The following is an 18,650-nucleotide window of genomic DNA, read 5'->3' on the forward strand; positions in this document are numbered from 1 at the left end:
TACTTTTTTTTTTTGAAAGGTTAAATATATTAATCAGCTCACCACAATGCCATTTTAAGTCTTTAAGTTTTTGTTACCAAAGATTGTCATGGCATAAGTGGTAACTGAGGAAAAGAGAGCCAATACAGAGTCCAGAGAAGCCAGCAAACGTATCTAATTTGAAGACTTCACCGTAAGAACCTAGGAGCTAACCTATGCAAGAAAAGAGCACAACACAGAAAACAAAAACCGGTAGCCAGCAATAACAGCATTGGCACAATGAAAGTCAACAAACAGCCTAACATCCTTAGCAGTCGAGAAGAAGTGATCCTCTGGAACCAGAAACAAAAACCAACTTTATAAACCAATTTATTATAACCTGTTGTATTATACTAAACCTTATTAGTACTTGGATGTTGTCAAAAACTGAATGAAAGCCGCCACTTATACACATTGCTTAGATAAATTATTAATCAAAATAGTTGCAGAACAATTCCCCTCTTTTCTTTCTCAAAAAATCCCAGACATTTCTGTCTTTCCATGGTATGGAAGTTGAGGCAATTGAAGAGCTGCTTGGTGCTTCAGTAAAGGTGATACTCTTTTTTGTTTTGGAAGTTGGGATTTTGTTGATAGCAACGGCTGAAGAGTCTTATACTTCAATGGTAAAAGAGTCCTTTTGGCATAAAGCCAACTTTGGAAAAGTCAGAAACAAACAATTTCAAGAGATCAAAGCTGCTCCAGAGGAATTGGCAGCACCCAAAAGAAAAGACAGCCCCTAAACAAGAAGTTCAGGCTGAAACCTAGAACAATGCTCATCCCAGCGAAACAGCATAACCCTAGGATCAACAGCTCCCTAATGAAAAAAGATCACACTACCTCCTGGAGATCCTCATGGTAAAAAGCCAAGGATCAACAATCCTAGAAAGTACAAAAAAAGAAAGGAAAAAAGAGAAAAAAAAAAGAAAAAGAAAAGAGCAACCCGGAAGAACAATTGCGGGAGCCTGAGACATGCAAAGCCTTGCGGGCGCCAACAATCGCAGAAGAAGAAAACATCCCAAGCGTCACCCCAGAACAGCGAGGGCATGAAGCCGACATCCCACAAGGAAACAACAACTTGCGTTCACGACAATGGAGTCATCACAGGAAGCACACAACAAAAACATGCGACTCCGGTGAGGACATATCGCATCAAGGCACCCCAAAGGTCAGGCACAGAAGATCAACACAGCTTTAACCATCAGCAGACTCAAAAGACAGCAGGCCAGGTACTGCAGGAGAAGCAGACATAAACAACCCCCTCCCTATCCTTCCGGAATCCACAGAGCAAAGACGACGCTACCTGCACATTCAACAAACCAGCTCCAACCAAAGCCGAACCATAATCACAGCTCAACCAAAGGAATAAATTAAAAAGCTGACAGCAAGGAGAGCCCTCCTGACCTCGTCAGACAACCAAAGCATGAAGAAGAGACCCGCATCAAATGAGAACCGAAGCAAAACAAGGACACCCCACCACCAAGAGGCAAAGCCTCTTGTAACCGTGCCTCCTTCACCTCCTCATCATCCCCCCGTTGAAAAGGAAACACAACCCAAGGAACATGGGAGATCAAAACAAATAAAAAACAACGTGGTCGGTCCCCACAGAAAAACACCTGTACAAAGCAAGGAGAGGAAGCAGAGAGTTTCCCAAGAGATCATGCCTTCTCAATGAACTAAAAGTTGTTTGAATGATGATGTTATTGTTTTATTTTAGTTTCAATCTTTTCTTCTTTTTTGTCTCTCTCTTTTTTTTTCTTATATTTTTTCCTTCTCTTTTTATTTTTTCTCCTCTTCTTCTCTATTGTATCTTCTCCTTTCTTTTTTCTCCCTTTTTTTCCTCTTGCTCTCTCTCTCTTCTTTTTTTTCTCTTGTTTTTTTTAATAACAGTTAGATTCCTAAACCAACACGATTGTCAGAGTGCCTTTGCAAGAGGCATACCCTAAATGAAGCCTACACATACCTCTAAAGAACAGCAAACTCCATGAGACAGGACATGACTCAAATCTCCCAACCCTTGGTAACTTTGGAGCAGACATAGTAGTACAAAAATAAACCCAAAAGCAAGAGACTTCGAGCCAGAAAGATATCAAGACCTCAACCAAGCAGCAGCATGCCTCAACAACTCCCTAATCCGCCGGGAGTTCAGAACAATCACTACCTAGGAAAAACCTCACAAAAAAGAACCCACTAAAGGACAGAAAATCAACCTCCCCAAAACAAGTCCAAAGAGGAACAAGGTGAAGTGAACATCAAAGAACAGATCACTCACCAAAGACAAGTCCGCCCTTGCTTTTAGCAGAAAAAGGGCCGAGCGAAGCACCTTGGGTCCCATGCATTTCGAGCACACAAACAAGCCCAAGCATTGATTATGATTTTGTTTCTTTTTTTCTTTTTTTTTTTATATGTTTCTCTTATCTCTTTTTTCCTCTTTTTCTTTATTTATCGCTCTTTTTTCTCTTTTTTTTTCTCTTGTTTTTCTTCTTGCCTCCAGCACATCCTGCACCTGAAAAGAAAGGTTACAAAGAAGAAAGGGAAAGCCCGCCACCTGGAGACCTGCATAGTGCTCGTGAAGGAAGAGAAGTTAGAACAGCACCAATGGAAATAGAAAAACGTCACAATTAGAAAATAGAAGAAACACTCCCTCTCCCTGTCGCCACTTTTTCAGTATTGCTCTCCAGAAGGTCCAGCACAAGTACCAGCTTATCCTCTCTCCTTAAACCTGTTTTTGTCCAGTCCTCTGCCGTCTCATTCGCTTCTTTAGGAATTTTTCTAACCTGCTACTCTCCTAACCTTTTCTTCAGGCCCTCTAAACTTAGAAGTTCTCTCCTCAGCCTCCAAGGTAACACTTGTTTAGACATTTTCAATAAACGGACAAATTCAAATTGAAAAATTGAAAAGAAGAATATTTCATTAATTATGTTTATGTAAACAATTATATTTGTTTAAAAGATTATGTTTGTACAAATTTATATATATATATATATATATATATATTTGTCTATAAATAAAGTTTTTTGGTTTTCTTAAAAGAAATAAAAACAATTTGCGATAACTCTTTCACTTTCTCTAGGTTCTCTTTTGATTGTTTCTATATTGTCACAAAAAAGTGTATAAGAGTTTTATAATCTTATCATTCACCGATAATTGCTCATGTGGATTGATTGCATTAATATAAAATGCAATCAATAATTGAATTTTATTGTATCATCGAGATTTATTACATGTAACTTTTTTGCCTACCAATAATAAGGGCGAATAAAACTTTAAAGAAAGTGACATTGATATGCACTTGAAGTATTTTCATAATACTTTCGGTTTTACAATCCCAAGTTCTAATATTCTTAAGGTTTTAATTTGATTCAATAATAATTGCTACAAATAGAACACTAAGTGAATTGGTTCTTAACTCTTTGAAATTGGACTGATTTGATGATGACAAAGAAAATGACATAACGATTTTCCTGATATTATGAAATCTTTTTTTTTTTTCATTTTCAAATCTATTTTCATGAATTGCTTGAATTTTTAGTTGTTGCATATGTAATAAAGTTATGTGGTTAGATCTATGTGTCTATTAAATATAAGATGAGCATGAATGAAACTATAATTGTATCTTCCGTTATAGAAATATTGCTTCCATCATAGAAAGATTTTTAAAAAAATATGAAACATAAGAAAGAAAAAATAACTCTTTAAATATTAACTAATCATCTTCAAATTAAAAAGAAATACAAAAAACAAAAACGTAATTTTATTTCCAGTAAAGTCAAAGTGCATATTGAAGAGGAAGGACATATCACTAAGCATAAAAAGAAGTTAAATAGATTGTCAATAGATCAAAATTCAAAAAGAAAAAAAAAAGATACATTCTTTTATAGGGAAAGTCTGGACATTTCATTGTTTGAAGAAAGGAATATGCTTTTTCAAGTGTGGATATTTTTAAAATTTTTTTACCATAATTTTTGAAATAATTGTGTTTGAGGATCATGATGAAAGTTAATTCATTATAATCAGAATTTAAAATAATATTTTTAATCTCTTCTTTAGAAAAATTGTAAGAAAAAATAAAATTATTTTTCAAAATTTTCTATCTTAACCATTCAACCTAAGTAAAAGATAGGAAAAAAATTTAGTTACCTAAAAAGTGGCTTGCTTAGAAAAAGTGACAAAAAAATTGAGAAGCTTTGTTTAATTTTTTTGCTTTTTTTAATTTAAGTTAAAAAGGGAAAATAAACGAACGTATTTAGATGTTATGGGAGAGAATCCAATCCGCATAACCATAGAAAGATGTGTAGACGTGGCATAACAAAGATAAACCTAATGTTTTCACACTAGCACACAATTTAAAATTGGTCCACTTTGACAGAAACTATATGTGAATCCCGTGAGAAGAGAAGGCTGAATCAGAGGCGATGATCGACTACAACAACCTGTTTTCCCACATTGCGCCCACTGAACAGTCCTATTAAAGCAGCAGGGCCGCTCTCGAGGCCTTCAGCAAGGTCCTCCACATACTTTATCTTCCCGTCTTTGATGTACGCTAATACATGGTCCAAGAACTTGGAATACTGCGGATAGTAATCGAAGACCGAAAATCCTTCGATTCGAACAGTCTTGTAAACTATCGTCATTAGATTGTGTACGCCTTCCGGTTGATCAAGATTGTACTGCGAGATCATCCCGCACACAGCAATGCGGCCATGAATTCTCATGTTGAGGAGCACAGCATCCAGCATTTTGCCCCCAACATTTTCAAAGTAGATATCAATACCTTCAGGAAAGTATCTGCACACACAAGAATGGATGCATTATGAATGCATTGAACATATTCCGTTGTTACTAGAAATTAAGATTAAATTTGTGAAGGAAGCCATGAGGCTAGAGAAAATAATCTCCTGATGAATGAAAGGGGTTATTGAGTAGAGACTGATCATATTATACATCTTACATATGTCATGGAAGTTATATATGCTGACCTCTTCAGAGCTGCATTCAAATCAGGTTCTTCCTTATAATTGAAAGCATCGTCAAACCCAAACTTGTTCTTCAACAGTTCAACCTTGGTCCAAAACAATGGAAACTTTAATAATAAACAAGTGTTTACATCGACTAATTCAAGCAATTCTATATTAACTACGTACTCCAAACATGTGTATTTTTAAGCAATTCGACATTAACTACTCCAAACAAGTGTGGTCTTTGATTTACCCTCTTTCTGTCCATGGGCATCTTTGCTTCTAGTGAGAGCTTCTTTTGGTTTCTTTTGATCAAGCCATTGTCTATTGTAATGGCTGATACTTTTGACAACTGTACATGTTTCTTCTGCTCCAATCAAATTTACTTATATCATCAGAGTCTTTTGTGATCTAAGCAAGAGATTCAAAATGGCATTACGGTTGTGACACTAATAAATTTATTTTTTTGAAAAAAATTATATATCCAAGATTAGTTATTTGATTATTGGTTTTTTTATGAAATATAAGATTCTTTTTTATTATTATGATTGAAATTTTTACTTTTAAATATGATCTTATTAAAAAATGTAACGATATTGAAAATCAACCCTAATACGCTAAGAGATTAACAGAATAAGATCCTCATGTCCGATACCTACCTTTTCTTTACTCCCAGCACTACCAACAACATAGCAACCCATCAGCTTCGCAAATTGCCCAACAAGCTGTCCAACAGCGCCAGATGCTGCCGATACGAAAACATATTCCCCTTTCTTTGGAGAACAAACCTCATAGAACCCCGCATAAGCAGTTATACCAGGCATGCCTGTTACAAATAAAATAATCAAGGACATTAATTAAAAGGCCAAAAACTTAATTTATTAGTCCTCCTTCTTAATTATTAAAATTCATGAAATTTCGGATTAACATAGAATTAGGAAATACTAAATTGAGATCTTTGAATTTGATAGATCCTTTTAAATAAAGTGTCTACGTGAGATTCAAATATATTAATTAAATAATGTTTAATCAGAACTAACTATAATAAATTTACCAATTTTAATATTTTTCAATAGATATGTTGTTTAAATATTGATTTCACATTATTATTATTATTATTATTAATTTGATGAGGTTATATATAGAAATAAAAATTAAAATCTAATATAAGACTACTTGACATATATGACTATTGCCCTTTTAAAAAGAAATTATTAATAAGTAAACTAAATAAACCAACAAATTAATTAAGATAAAACTAGACCAAAAATTATTAAAAGCTAATGTTGCGTTCTTTTCGTTTGTTTGATGCTGGATTTCTCTTTGCTCCGGATGCTTCTTGTTGATTGTGCCTCAGTCAGGGGAGCTGGTCTTATGTTTGAAGACTCCCCTTGCCTTTGTTGTCCCTGAGCGCTTGCTGAGGAGTTGTATGGTTTGTGGTTTTTGGGTGGATGGTCGTCCTCTTTGGGGCTCTTTGGTCTTGATAGTGGATTTTTTGTTCGTTTCAGCTGTTTAGTGTACAGGGGCCGGCTAGTCGATTTTTGCGTGTTCTGTTGATTTCCCTTGGGTGGTCTGAATTGATGCTTCACTGGCAATCCCTGTCTTTTGTTCAAGGGGCATTGTCTGCTAGTGTGTGGATGGGTGATGAGTATTGCTGCCATATCCTTTGAGTGGCAGTTCTTTTTTGTAACTATTTGTACAGTTACTCACAGCTCTGACCATCCTTTTGTGCCATAAAAAGTCTTCCGTAATTCATACGAGAGAGTTGATGATGGCACAATGGTAATGAAGTTAATATAATCAATACTTTTCAAAAAAAAAAAAAAGATAAAACTAGACCAAACTCATGTGGTGATCTCCAATGTAAGACCTAAAAGTTTCAAGGTCTCCTTTTTATCATCGAGACAAGATGGCTCAACTCATTTTATGTATATATATATATATATGATAAATTTATTCAACAGATTTAATATTAATGTATAAATTTTGACATTTAAATTTAACTTAATTATTTTTTTATTAAAAATTCTACAAACTTCAAATAACATAGTCCATGGTTGGAGACAGACTAATAAAGTACACTTTATTATATTTTTATTAGAGAAAATAGAAATTCAGACTTGGATCTTTGAGCATGAGAGATGCATGCAACTTTTCTTGAACCAAATACTCTAGATGCACTCAAGAACTTGAGAATCCAAAAATAGCCCAACATTCTTGCTTCCAACCAGAGTTAAATTTGCTGAAAGAATAAGTCCATTTTTAGCACTTACCAAGAATTCCTGTGTAGTAGGAAAGGGGTACTTCAGTATGTTGAATTTTAAAGAGTCCTTCGGTTGCTGTCAACAGAGAATACTCTTCCCATCCTGTCGTGCCCCAAACCAAGTCGCCTTCCTTGAAGTCTGGATGTCCCGAATCCAAAACTTTAGCCACTCCAAACCCAGTTATTGGCTGCACATGTTCCAGAAAAGTTACAGACTCCACGAAAAGTTGCGATGAAAGAAAGAAAGAAAGAAAGAGAAAAGAAAGAGGCTTACGGAGCCAGGGGTATAAGGACTGAATAGATCAGAGCCTTGGCTTCTCATTAAAATCCGCATATAAGGATCGCATGATAAGTAGAGATTCTTCACGAGAAGTGCTTTCGTACCAGCTGGTACCTTCAGCTTTATATTGCCAGTGGTGACATGCATGTCTGATTCCTTTGGAAACCCAGTGATATAGTCCTTGAATATCACCTGTTTGTTTCTTACAACTACTTCTTTATCACTACCATCCGCCATTTTTGTTGATTAATGTTTCTCTCTTTTCTGTGCAGAGACACTGGGCTGAGCTCTCTTTGTAAAATCTTTTTTTTTTTTTTTTCTAGAAATGTCTGATAGATTTCAGATATGAGGCTTGGTTTGATTGCGTACGTGGCTGGTATTTTCAACAGAAGCTCCAGGAAACCGTGTCGTGGAGACCAAAATTCCAAAGCACGTCGATGACAAGGGATATTATCAAGGACCACAAGAATTGAGCACGAAAATGTTGACCAGACTTTGTTTCTTTGTACCGCACCACACCTCCGATTAGGGGGCGAATCACCTTTGGGGTCCAGTGGAAATTAGCAAGCTGCGGAGCAGAGGGTAATGAACTGCTGTTATTACCCCCCCTTAACTACACAAAAAGAAGGAACTCATAAGCCCACTCGAAGCTAGCTATAAGTATTGGGTTTATCAATAATCATAGATTTCCTTCAACTTTTTTTACATTATATCTTTTTCTTTATAATATTGTTTCCTTTTTTATCTAATATTTTTTATTGATTTCATTTTTTTATAACGTAATAACTAAATAAATACATAAATATAAAAAAAATAATTCTATAAATAAAAACAATTATAAGTGATAAATAATCGAAAAACTATCAATAATATAAATAATCAATTTATTTAGTTAATTAATAATAAATTAAATATATGTATATATATTATCAATTTATAAATAATATGTTAATAGTGTTATTAAATATTTTTTTAGATTTATTTTTAAAAAAAATAATTTTTTTTTTTATAATTGGGAGAGAGGGAATTCGAACCCTGCTCTTTAGGCAGGGGGACTATGCACCAACCAATGAGACAAATAAGTTATAAAACATACTTTAAAATAATTTGTTTATACACTTTCAACTTAATAACCTTAATAGTCATTCTATTTTCTCACTGCATCTCATTTCAGCACCACCCATGTTTCTTACGAAGCACATTGTTTTCAATCTCATCACTGCATCTCCCAATTTCATCAGTGGGTTATCAATCTTATTATCACTAATGTTTTCAATCTCATCACTATCAATCTCTCTCTTATACTGAACTAATCCTTAGTCGGTAACGCAAAAGAAATGCCCATCAAATATTCATTTTGAACTTAGGTGGTAATGCTGCCGACATCAATGCAGCTAAGGCAAGAACGAAACAAATGCGCGATGGCACAATGAGATTTGACTAATCTAGAGGCTCCTTCCTTCCTGTCCATCAAAGAATCCTTTCTTGTGAAAGTAGGAATTGTTCTACTAATTAAAGACATAAAGAAATCTAACCCTTTTTTTTTTGGACAAATATGCAACTAAAATTTTATAATAGAAACTAATATAATAAGTGCATGCATCCCATATGTGATGATTTATTCAAATTATGTATAACGAGTTATGACCAAGAGAAGGGAAAGTTTGGTGAGCTCATGATGTGGACTATAAAGCTTTTGGCATAAATGCTTCTAAAAAAAATTGGGAAATGTTATATAGTTTTTAGTGTTATTGCATTGGCATTAGTTAATGTGAGATTTAGACAAAAAATTGTAATTAATATATTTTTTGAAATGCATAAAAAAATATCTTATAAATTGATTGTGAAATTTTTAAACTCTACAAATAGATTAAAAAAATTGACACTATAATATGATAACTATTTCACCTCACGTTGATATATAGAATAAGAATCTTTTGTTGCAAATAATACATTAAATAGAAAAAAATTTCTTAAACAATATTTTAATTATTTTTTTAGTAATGTCTATAAGCACTTGCTAATTACTGGATCCTTAAAAAAGATCTCCAATCCGAAATCAAAGTAAAAAATGCTCCAAAAGAAAGATATAAATTTCTTAAGCATGGCCTACAATTATTCCATGGACAAACCACCATGCAAAGCCAATAGAAAAATGGAGAAAAAGAAAATGTGGCTAACCATTTGAGTGATCTTCTAAGAATAAAACAGAGAGAAAATGAAACCAGTGTTATTAAAATAATGTATTTATGCGAATAAAGCATTGCTACTTAAACAGTAACTGGGTTCAATTTTAGTTGTATAGGTTCTTTAGAACAAGTTGAACGGTTACAATTTACATGCATATATTCTATATTGTGAACTTGTATTATTTTTTATTTGGCCCGTTGCATAGAAATCTTGACTTCGCATCCGCCATTGTAACTCGGTGTGATTAATGACATCATAAAATGCACCAAGCACTTAAGCACTCAAGAAATGTGAAACACACAGTTAACAGTCACAAATCTCGTATCAATAAGAGATGAGTGGATCTTGGATTATAAATAAAGACTTTTCCCCATTTATTAAGTTTGTCTTTTGAATTGGAAACGTGATCCTCTGATAAATGATATCAGAAAAAATTCACATTTTTATTGATGTGAGATCTCCATTAGGGATATCAAGGTTGAGGTAGATCCAAACCAATGTAAAAGTCCTCTCCTTTATGAGCATTGCACAATTGGATGGTAGAATATCACAGATCTCATGGAGTTGATTTAAATTTATAAATAAGTGTCTTCTTTCACTTGTTATATTTGTTTTTGGGTTGAAAATGTGACCATGAAACCAACCATCAAGCTATTCAAAGAACGTGAATCACATACATGCCAGCCACCACCGGACAAAGGTAGGCTTCTAATGTCTCTTGAGCTCAAGAGTCTTAGTCAATTATGATTATGATCAGCAGCAGAGTTAGGATTTTATGTTTTGAGATGAAAAATCGAAAACAATATTTATAAATTAAACAATTTTACTAGAAATTCAATATTTGACAATAATATAAAACAACTTAAAAAAAAAGTTCATATGAACATTATACAAATAAATCTTGAAAATTAATTCAAAGGAATCAATCTTAATAATTTGCTTAAAAGAAGTAACTAGTATAATCATAAATAATTTAATAATGACAATGATCTCACTTTCTAGATAAACTTAATAACAAATAAAAATTAACAAATATAATAACAAAAATCTCAATAGAAAGCAATCCCTTAAACAATATTAAGTACTATCAATAAACAATTCAATGGAGAAGTAATTCTCTAAAATTAATTACAAAATTAAATATAATATTAATAAATAATTCAACTAGGAAGCAATCCTTGAATTAAAAACTTAATTGTAAATAACAATAACAATTTATAGGAAAACACAACTAATTTGTAGGAAAACAGTCAAGCAATCCCTAAATAAATAAGTAACAATTAACCTTAGATGCTTAATTAAATTGCTTTCAACAGCAAATAGCTAAAACGGTAAATTCTAAATCAAAATCATCAAGTAAATATCATTAAATGAAGAAAAATTTAAAGTTGAAAATATTAAAATTAAAACAAGTAAATAAATTAATCTTACCAATTATCATGACATGAAAATTGAGTTATTGATTAAAAGTTGTCTACGTAGAAAATGCTGACAAGTAAAAAAGTGTAAAAAAATGATTTTTTTTTTGTTTTTACAGTATTTGGCAAAAAGAAAAGAGAGCAAGTGTTGGTTGTGAGATTTTGAAGTAGTGGGGTTTGAAAATAATTCTATTGTAATTGATTTTATTTTTTTTTTAAATGCAATTGGTTTGTTTTAGTTTTATTAAAATTAGTTGTTGATTAATTATTGTACTATATTTCACTAAACAAAAAATTATTATAGGAGTAAGATTATAAATTTTAAAAAAATAAAAATATGTTAAAAAAATTTTATAATTTTTGTAAAAAGAAAATTATAAAATTTCTAAAAAGCAGATACAAGTTATAAAAATTTAAAAATTATTGAAGGGACCCACAACAAATGTCCCACAATGAATCGCAGAAATATCTTTTGGAACAGATCTGAGCTCGGTGCGTTTGCACGGAAGAGAAAGAGGAGACGGAGAGATTAAGCAACAACAATGGCGAATGAAGGAGTGGAGATCAGTAACAAGCAGGTGATATTGAAGGAATACATCACCGGGCTTCCGAAAGAATCAGACCTGCTTGTGACGACCAATAACACTATAAGTCTGAAAGTAGGTAGAGGGTCACCAAAAGCCGTTCTTGTGAAGAATCTCTATTTATCATGCGATCCTTATATGGGATACTCGATGAAGCATCCGGATTGCGACTTGCACAATCCCTACACCCCTGGCTCCGTAAGTTGGCTTTCATTTTCAGTCACACAGATACGTTAGTGCTCTTCGCTCCTCTCCTATTGTAACGTGCATAATTAGTTTATACATCATTAACGAATTTAAATTTTAAAAACAGAACTAAAGAATTGAGACATTTTCCAAAATTGTATAGTAAATCATAATTATAATTTTTCTTAAAAAAATTCCATACTCATGAAATAATAAGTGCTATTAATTGAATTTGTTTAATTATAATGCAATTTGACTTGTGAATATATCTCTGAAAAAGAGAACTAGTAAAAAATCACATACATCCTAATTAACTTTTTTATTCCATGAAAATTTTGTGGAATATGCAGCCGATAACTGGATTTGGAGTGGCTAAAGTTTTGGATTCAAGCCATCCGGACTTCAAGAAAGGGGACTTAATATGGGGGATAACTGGATGGGAGCAGTACTCTCTGCTCACAGCAACAGAACCACTCTTTAAAATTAATCATACGGATGTACCCCTTTCCTACTATACAGGAATTCTTGGTGTGTGACTTAAAGTTCTTTTGTTATCGATTTCGGAAATGAGAACACCATAATTGAATGTTTCTTCTTCTTTACAAATAGGTATGCCTGGCTTGACAGCTTATGCAGGGTTCTATGAGATTTGCAGTCCTAAGAAAGGAGAATATGTCCTCGTATCAGCAGCATCCGGTGCAGTTGGACAGCTTGTTGGGCAATTTGCAAAGCTGATGGGTTGCTATGTTGTTGGTAGTGCTGGAAGCAAAGAAAAGGTGTTACTTGGCTTATTACTATTTCTTATACCTTCAATGTTCTTCACTTACAACGTCATACTGCTCATGAATTTTTTTTTACCCTATATTACTCATAGTTTTGAATAATTGACTTTGAATTTTGAAACCTATTACGGATCAATGCTAGAAATAAATCTAACATTCTGTAATATTTTATTACTTGGAAATACTTAAACTGTGAAGTGAAACTCGACTCTGTTTTGCTTTTGTTTTGAACTTAGGTTGATTTGTTGAAAAACAAGTTGGGATTTGATGACGCCTTTAATTATAAGGAAGAGCTTGATTTCAATGCAACTTTGAAGAGGTCAGTAATCAGTAATATATATAATTTGCATGTCAGAATCTGTAACATCATTCTGTCCATATATCATCTCTGCCCAACCAGGAGATTAACTTGTTTGTTTCATAATTTTCTTTACAAATTAATTCTTCTTTCATTTACAAGTTTAAGGGATCGCTGCATTAACTGCAAAGACGAAACACCGATTGTCTCTGTATTCCTAAGTAAGATCATATAAGAATGAATGTTACAGGTGTTAAATCATTATCCCTGAACCAAAATCAAGTTTAGTAGATGAACGGAACAATGAAGGGTAGATTCGCTTAAGAAAACTCATGATTGTTGCTTGTCAGCAGGTACTTTCCCGAAGGAATCGATATTTACTTTGAAAATGTTGGAGGAAAAATGCTGGATGCAGTGCTTCTTAACATGAGAGTCCATGGCCGCATCGCTGTTTGTGGAATGATCTCCCAATACCATGTCGATCAGCTTGAGGCTGTACACTATCTGACATCTATCATTTATAAGAGGGTTCATATAGAAGGATTTGTGGTTTCCGATTACTTCCCATTGTATTGTAAGTTCATGGATACTCTATTGCCCTGTATCCGTGAAGGGAAGATAAAGTACGTGGAGGACATTGTTGAAGGCCTGGAGAGCGGCCCTGCTGCTCTGATAGGACTCTATAGTGGCCAAAATGTTGGAAAACAGGTTGTTGTGGTCGACCATGATTGACTGGCCACCCTTCTCTACTTAAGCACCGGTTTAATCCTCAAACACCAGTTGTTTTAAGAACCTCTCTGAGTCAACTCCCAAAATTATCTGTCAATTTTGTGAAAAAGCAAACCATTCGGCTAAAACTTGCATCAAAATCAGGCTTAAGCAATATGCACCAACAACAAATAATGCTAGCACTGCAACATCTAACTGTGGTTAATTGATTCAGGTGTATCTCTTCATGCTACAAACAAGTTAAAATTAAAAAACTAAACTTTTCCTTGGAATATGGTGGTCTAGATAAGCTCTTTGTTGGTATGGCACAAAATTATCTTTCACTCATGTTGGGTCTTCTCTTTTTTGCTCACTCATTTTCATTAAATAATGTTCCTTATGTTCCAAAAGCTAGCAAAACCCAATCTCATTCCAATCTCCAAATTCACTGATTCCAAAAATGTTTAACTTTTATCAAACTTTTCCCATCTTTTTCTTGATTAAAGATCTTTACCTGGGAAGGCCTTTTACTAAAGGCTTAAATAAAGATGGAAGTATATGGCGCCGTCCAAGACACTAAGCCTCTGAACAACACCTGCCCTTGCAATTCTTGGACTCTCTCTTAAAGTTTATATTACTTTGTATTAATTTGTTGTTGAACTTGTAAACTTATCTTGTCAAACTCTCCCTGTACTATAAATACTATACAATCCGATGCAATACTAAAAAGATAGTTTTCAGTCAATTTTAGCTTTTATGATCAAAAGCTCTTTATGGCCTACCTAAGTTTTTTGCATTTATATCTTTGAAGAGGTAAATCGTGTCTAGGATTATGTAATTTTTCTTCTTTTTTCTAAAACGAAAAAAGATTACAATGTAAAATAAAAAAATTTTATTTATTTCATTTAATTTGTACAAATATCTCAATTCTTAATGGTTCAACGTCATAATGCAACTCTCATTAAAGTGGAATGAAAAAAATCTTATTAGCCAACCATCATACCCAAAATAAATATACTAAGGAAGACATCAGAGGAGATTCACAGGACCTTCAAAATCAATAATGATTTCACCCGAGGAAGAAGAGGAGGTTAGGAGGGAAAGCTAGTGGGCATTTGAGTGATAGGGAAGCATCGAACCTAGTGTTTATATTATCATAGGATCTGCTGTTTTTCGGTTTTATCAGTAGGTTGTCAAGATGGGGAAAGTTAAAACATTGGATTTTTCTTTAATTATTTTAAAATATGCCTTAGTTTTTTGTTCTAAAGGATTTTATATGAACCTCCCTTATTATAGTAATATATTACAAGTTTTATATTTAAACAAATACAAAAATTTGATTAAATGTAATAAAAAAATTATTAATATAATATTCAAAAAAGTTCTGAAACTATTTAAAAATTTTCAAATAAATCTTTATTCTTTTTTACATTAAATTAAGCTCTTATATTTTTATTTTACATCAAATAAGTGCTTATGAATAATAATTGATTAATTGTCATTAGTCGAAATATCACTTGTCATTTTATATTGATATAACATTGGTATAAAAGGTGAAAAATACTACATAACTAGGTTATCATGTCACATTAATATGTCACTTCATCATCAATTATGATATATTAACATGCACATCATTATTAATTGTGACATGTTAATATTTCACGTTAGTGCCACTTATATAATGACAAATAATATTTCACTATAGCAAATTTAACTGAAGATAATATATTTTTAAAACGTACTACTAAAAATATTTTAAATAACACATTTTTTTACGTTTTTTAGAACATTTTTTTTATCTAACTTCACTATATAAATTTTTAAAAACATTATGAATAAAATGTAACGATAGAAATTGCATACGCTAGCAAATGTTGCAATTTTTATATTGTTACTAAATGTGAAAAAAATGAAGCTAAAAGTTTAAATTACTCAACTTTTTAAAATTTTACCAATAAAAAATATATCGCTTAAAGAAATATGATTAAAACTTAATTTTTTATAATATTTTGATTAAATCAATCCTTAGTAATGAGAGTTTATTTGATTAAAAATAAAAAAATAAAAATTTATTAGATTCAAAATAAAAGTATATAAGTTTGATTAAACGTAATAAATGTATAATGGTTTATTTGAATTGTTTAAATAATTTAAAAATTTTATAGATATTATATCAAAATTATTTAAATTTTTTAAATAAATTTAAATATTTTTTCAAATATTATATTTATTTAATTAAAAAAAAAAGGCAGGGACGAAGGAAAATGAAATTTCACTTTGGAATGGAGCCGGATCCTGGCACAAGTTCCACTTACGATGCTTTGTCCCCATTACTTGGTGGGCCCATTGTGCCTTGAATCTCAAAAATATGTTCTGCTTTATAGTCAACAGATAAAAAGGTATACATATACAATGTACGCCCAGTTTCTGTGCGTTTATACGTATGTTGGACATTGGATGTGTAAACTTATAAAACTCCATAAAATTATAGAATGAAAATTGTGGTCAATTTTTATTGAGAATCAATGACGAAAAAGAATAAAAATTAAAAATTTTAAGATTAATATTTTGAATTTAATTAACAATTTTTTTAAAATTGACTTCAGATGGCTTAATGGCTCAATTATAGAAAAATTAATTAGATGATTTACGTTTTTTTTTAAAATTTGTTAATTATTTTCAACTTAGTCATACTTTAATAAAACTTAAAAAAATTAATATAGTTAATATTTTATTTTTATTTAAATTTAAAATATTAAATATAAAACTACAATGCATAAAATATAAAAAGTTAAATACGATATATAAGAATCCATAAAATGATCAAATATGTAAATAGTTAAATCATATAAATAAAAAAAAAAGATAAAAACTTTACTTTTTCTTAATTTTATATAATTGTAATGAAGAGTTTCATTTTTGTTTGTCTAAACTCACAAATTCATAAATCTTTTTTAAAAAATAAAGCATGGTTCATTGTTGAGTTATATAAAAGAGAGTAAAGTAAAGATAAAAAATTAAAAGAGAATAGAAAAAGAAAAAGAAAGAGAGAAAAACAAGGGTAGAGAAATTTAAAAATTAAAATAAAATTGAATGAGGGTTATAATGGTAATTTATTATTTTGTATTTATATTAATCATTAAATAAAATTATTTTGAAAGAATCATTTCAAAGATGTATATAATAAATAAAGAATTTTAAAATATATAAATAAAATTTTTTAAAAATATATAATAAATAAATAATTTTAAAAATTTTGAGAGCCATGCATAAACCCCCGCCCCTGGTTGCGGTTACTTTTGGCTTTTTGCTGCTACTGTCCAAAATACCACCGAATTTCACTTCTGAAATGACACGTCATAACATTAGTCTTTGGCTGGAATGGCTGAGTGCCTACGTCTACAGCATTTGTTACACTTCCCACACCTTTCTAGGAAAATTTTCTTCTGTAAATCAAGTGACGACTAGAGACAACTTCAACTTAGACCAGGCAATTATATAAATCCAATTGGATAGGCTTTAATTTTTCATTTTCTAGATTTAGCACTTAATTTTTTAAAAAATTTAAATAAATTTTTATTTTTATTATTAATTTTATTACATTTTTATATTTTTATTTTAAATTAAATAAATTTTAATAATTGATTAATTTGTTTTCAGTGATTTTATTAACCTCAATACCAGCTCTCATCTTGATTGTAGTATGCAAAAGACTCTAGTGGCATAACGGTTAGTCCTAAACCAAACTTAAAAGACCGAAGCAATCACGACCCTTGACTACCTACACAAAATTTATCCATTACATACCCAGAACAAAGGAACGACAAAGCAGCATCAATCTTGAGGCAGAATGAGAGCACCCTAACACGCTCATAGAAGCTGAGAACAGCAACCCACCAATCAGCCAGCACGCCCGTCTCAAGCTACAAGCTGACAGGAAAGCATCCCCGGCATCGTACAAAGACCAGCAAAGAAGACAGGGTCAAGCACAAACTACCATCATCAAACCATCGTGAAGGAGAGTTGAGAGATCGCAGCCCGAACTGAAACATAAGGAACGACCAAGAAAAGCCTCCGAGGAAGAGGGAGACCCCAAAAGCACTCTGAAGACGACACAAGCCTCCTCACAAAGAGAAAGCTGACGATCTCCACCTTCCGACGAGCCAAAAAGAAGAGCAGCTTAATGAAGTGAGACATTCCAGTAAGAAGAAGAAATTTCATGATAGGTGAAAGCCCGGACCGAACAAATTCAGGAATCTCGAACAGCCACAAACAGCAAAGACAGCATGGAAAAACCGAGAGAGATCCAACACAAGAAAGGAGAGAGCCAGAAAGTACAAAATTTTCAAACCACCAAAAGAGCAAAGGCAAGCCAAAGCAAATCAAATCAAATCAAGATAAAAAAACCAAAGCTACAGAGAAAGGAAAGAACTGAAGACAAAACAAACAAACCCTGATCAGAGGGAAAACCTCAGTCGACTACATAAAACATCAGGTGAATGCTGGAAGAATAGAATCACTTGCAAAGAAAACATCAGCAAAGAAAAGAAAAAACCATCCGAGGGAACGATGGTTTGAGAGAGGAATTGAGCCTCTGAATCAGCTAAGCTACTTGACATTATCTTCTTTTTTTTCTCATTTCTTCTTTTTCCTTTTTCTATTTTTTCTTTTTTCCCCTTTTTTCTTTTTTTTTTAACTTTTTTCTTTTTTCTCTTTTTTTTTATTTTATTTTATTTTTAATAAAAAAAATTATTTATCATCTTATATCACATTATGCCAACATAATACGATGATATGTCATAATGCATAAGAATGTAATATGATGATATGATCATATAATATTATCTGTCACATTAACGTTATCTTAACATCATTAATATAAAATAATAAATGATATTTTAATTAAAATAGTTAGTTAATTTTTAGTTATAAGAGTTTATTTGAGTTAAAATAAAAATATATAAA

The 18,650-nt window shown here is 32.0% G+C and overlaps 2 protein-coding genes and 1 long non-coding RNA gene across 3 annotated transcripts; 1 reads left to right on the top strand and 2 right to left on the bottom strand.

The window, feature by feature from the left end:
- Positions 1-634: 634 nt before the first annotated feature.
- On the bottom strand, positions 635-2,882 carry LOC108661788 (uncharacterized). Its single transcript, XR_001927616.2, has 2 exons — positions 1,420-2,882; positions 635-1,318 (listed from the first exon to the last, which is right to left on the bottom strand). It is a non-coding gene; the product is annotated as an uncharacterized LOC108661788 (long non-coding RNA).
- A 1,410-nt stretch (positions 2,883-4,292) lies between these two features.
- LOC18602284 (2-alkenal reductase (NADP(+)-dependent)-like) lies at positions 4,293-7,860 on the bottom strand. The gene is made up of 5 exons (XM_007033559.3): positions 7,511-7,860; positions 7,247-7,424; positions 5,633-5,799; positions 4,995-5,077; positions 4,293-4,803 (listed from the first exon to the last, which is right to left on the bottom strand). Exons 1-5 carry the CDS (start codon positions 7,751-7,753, stop codon positions 4,422-4,424), a joined length of 1,053 nt encoding a protein of 350 aa, XP_007033621.1. The 5' UTR covers positions 7,754-7,860; the 3' UTR covers positions 4,293-4,421.
- Positions 7,861-11,576: 3,716 nt separating this feature from the next.
- LOC18602286 (2-alkenal reductase (NADP(+)-dependent)-like) lies at positions 11,577-13,766 on the top strand. The gene is made up of 5 exons (XM_007033563.3): positions 11,577-11,906; positions 12,245-12,422; positions 12,504-12,670; positions 12,913-12,995; positions 13,328-13,766. Exons 1-5 carry the CDS (start codon positions 11,667-11,669, stop codon positions 13,704-13,706), a joined length of 1,047 nt encoding a protein of 348 aa, XP_007033625.3. The 5' UTR covers positions 11,577-11,666; the 3' UTR covers positions 13,707-13,766.
- The last annotated feature ends 4,884 nt before the right edge of the window (positions 13,767-18,650 follow it).

The sequence above is a fragment of the Theobroma cacao genome, chromosome 4 (genome assembly GCF_053813885.1).
Source record: "Theobroma cacao isolate CCN51 chromosome 4, ASM5381388v1, whole genome shotgun sequence".
Classification (NCBI taxonomy): domain Eukaryota; kingdom Viridiplantae; phylum Streptophyta; class Magnoliopsida; order Malvales; family Malvaceae; genus Theobroma; species Theobroma cacao.

Excerpts from the sequence above, each read along its gene's own strand:
- LOC18602284 (XM_007033559.3), bottom strand. The coding sequence starts at position 7,753 with ATGGCGGATGGTAGTGATAAAGAAGTAGTTGTAAGAAACAAACAGGTG. Across the intron at positions 5,800-7,246 it reads CTACTACACAGGAATTCTTG|GCATGCCTGGTATAACTGCT; the intron begins GTAAGTGCTAAA and ends TATTTGTAACAG. Across the intron at positions 5,078-5,632 it reads GTGCTGGGAGTAAAGAAAAG|GTTGAACTGTTGAAGAACAA; the intron begins GTAGGTATCGGA and ends TTTTGGACCAAG.
- LOC18602286 (XM_007033563.3), top strand. The coding sequence starts at position 11,667 with ATGGCGAATGAAGGAGTGGAGATCAGTAACAAGCAGGTGATATTGAAG. Across the intron at positions 11,907-12,244 it reads ATCCCTACACCCCTGGCTCC|CCGATAACTGGATTTGGAGT; the intron begins GTAAGTTGGCTT and ends TGGAATATGCAG. Across the intron at positions 12,423-12,503 it reads CTACTATACAGGAATTCTTG|GTATGCCTGGCTTGACAGCT; the intron begins GTGTGTGACTTA and ends CTTTACAAATAG.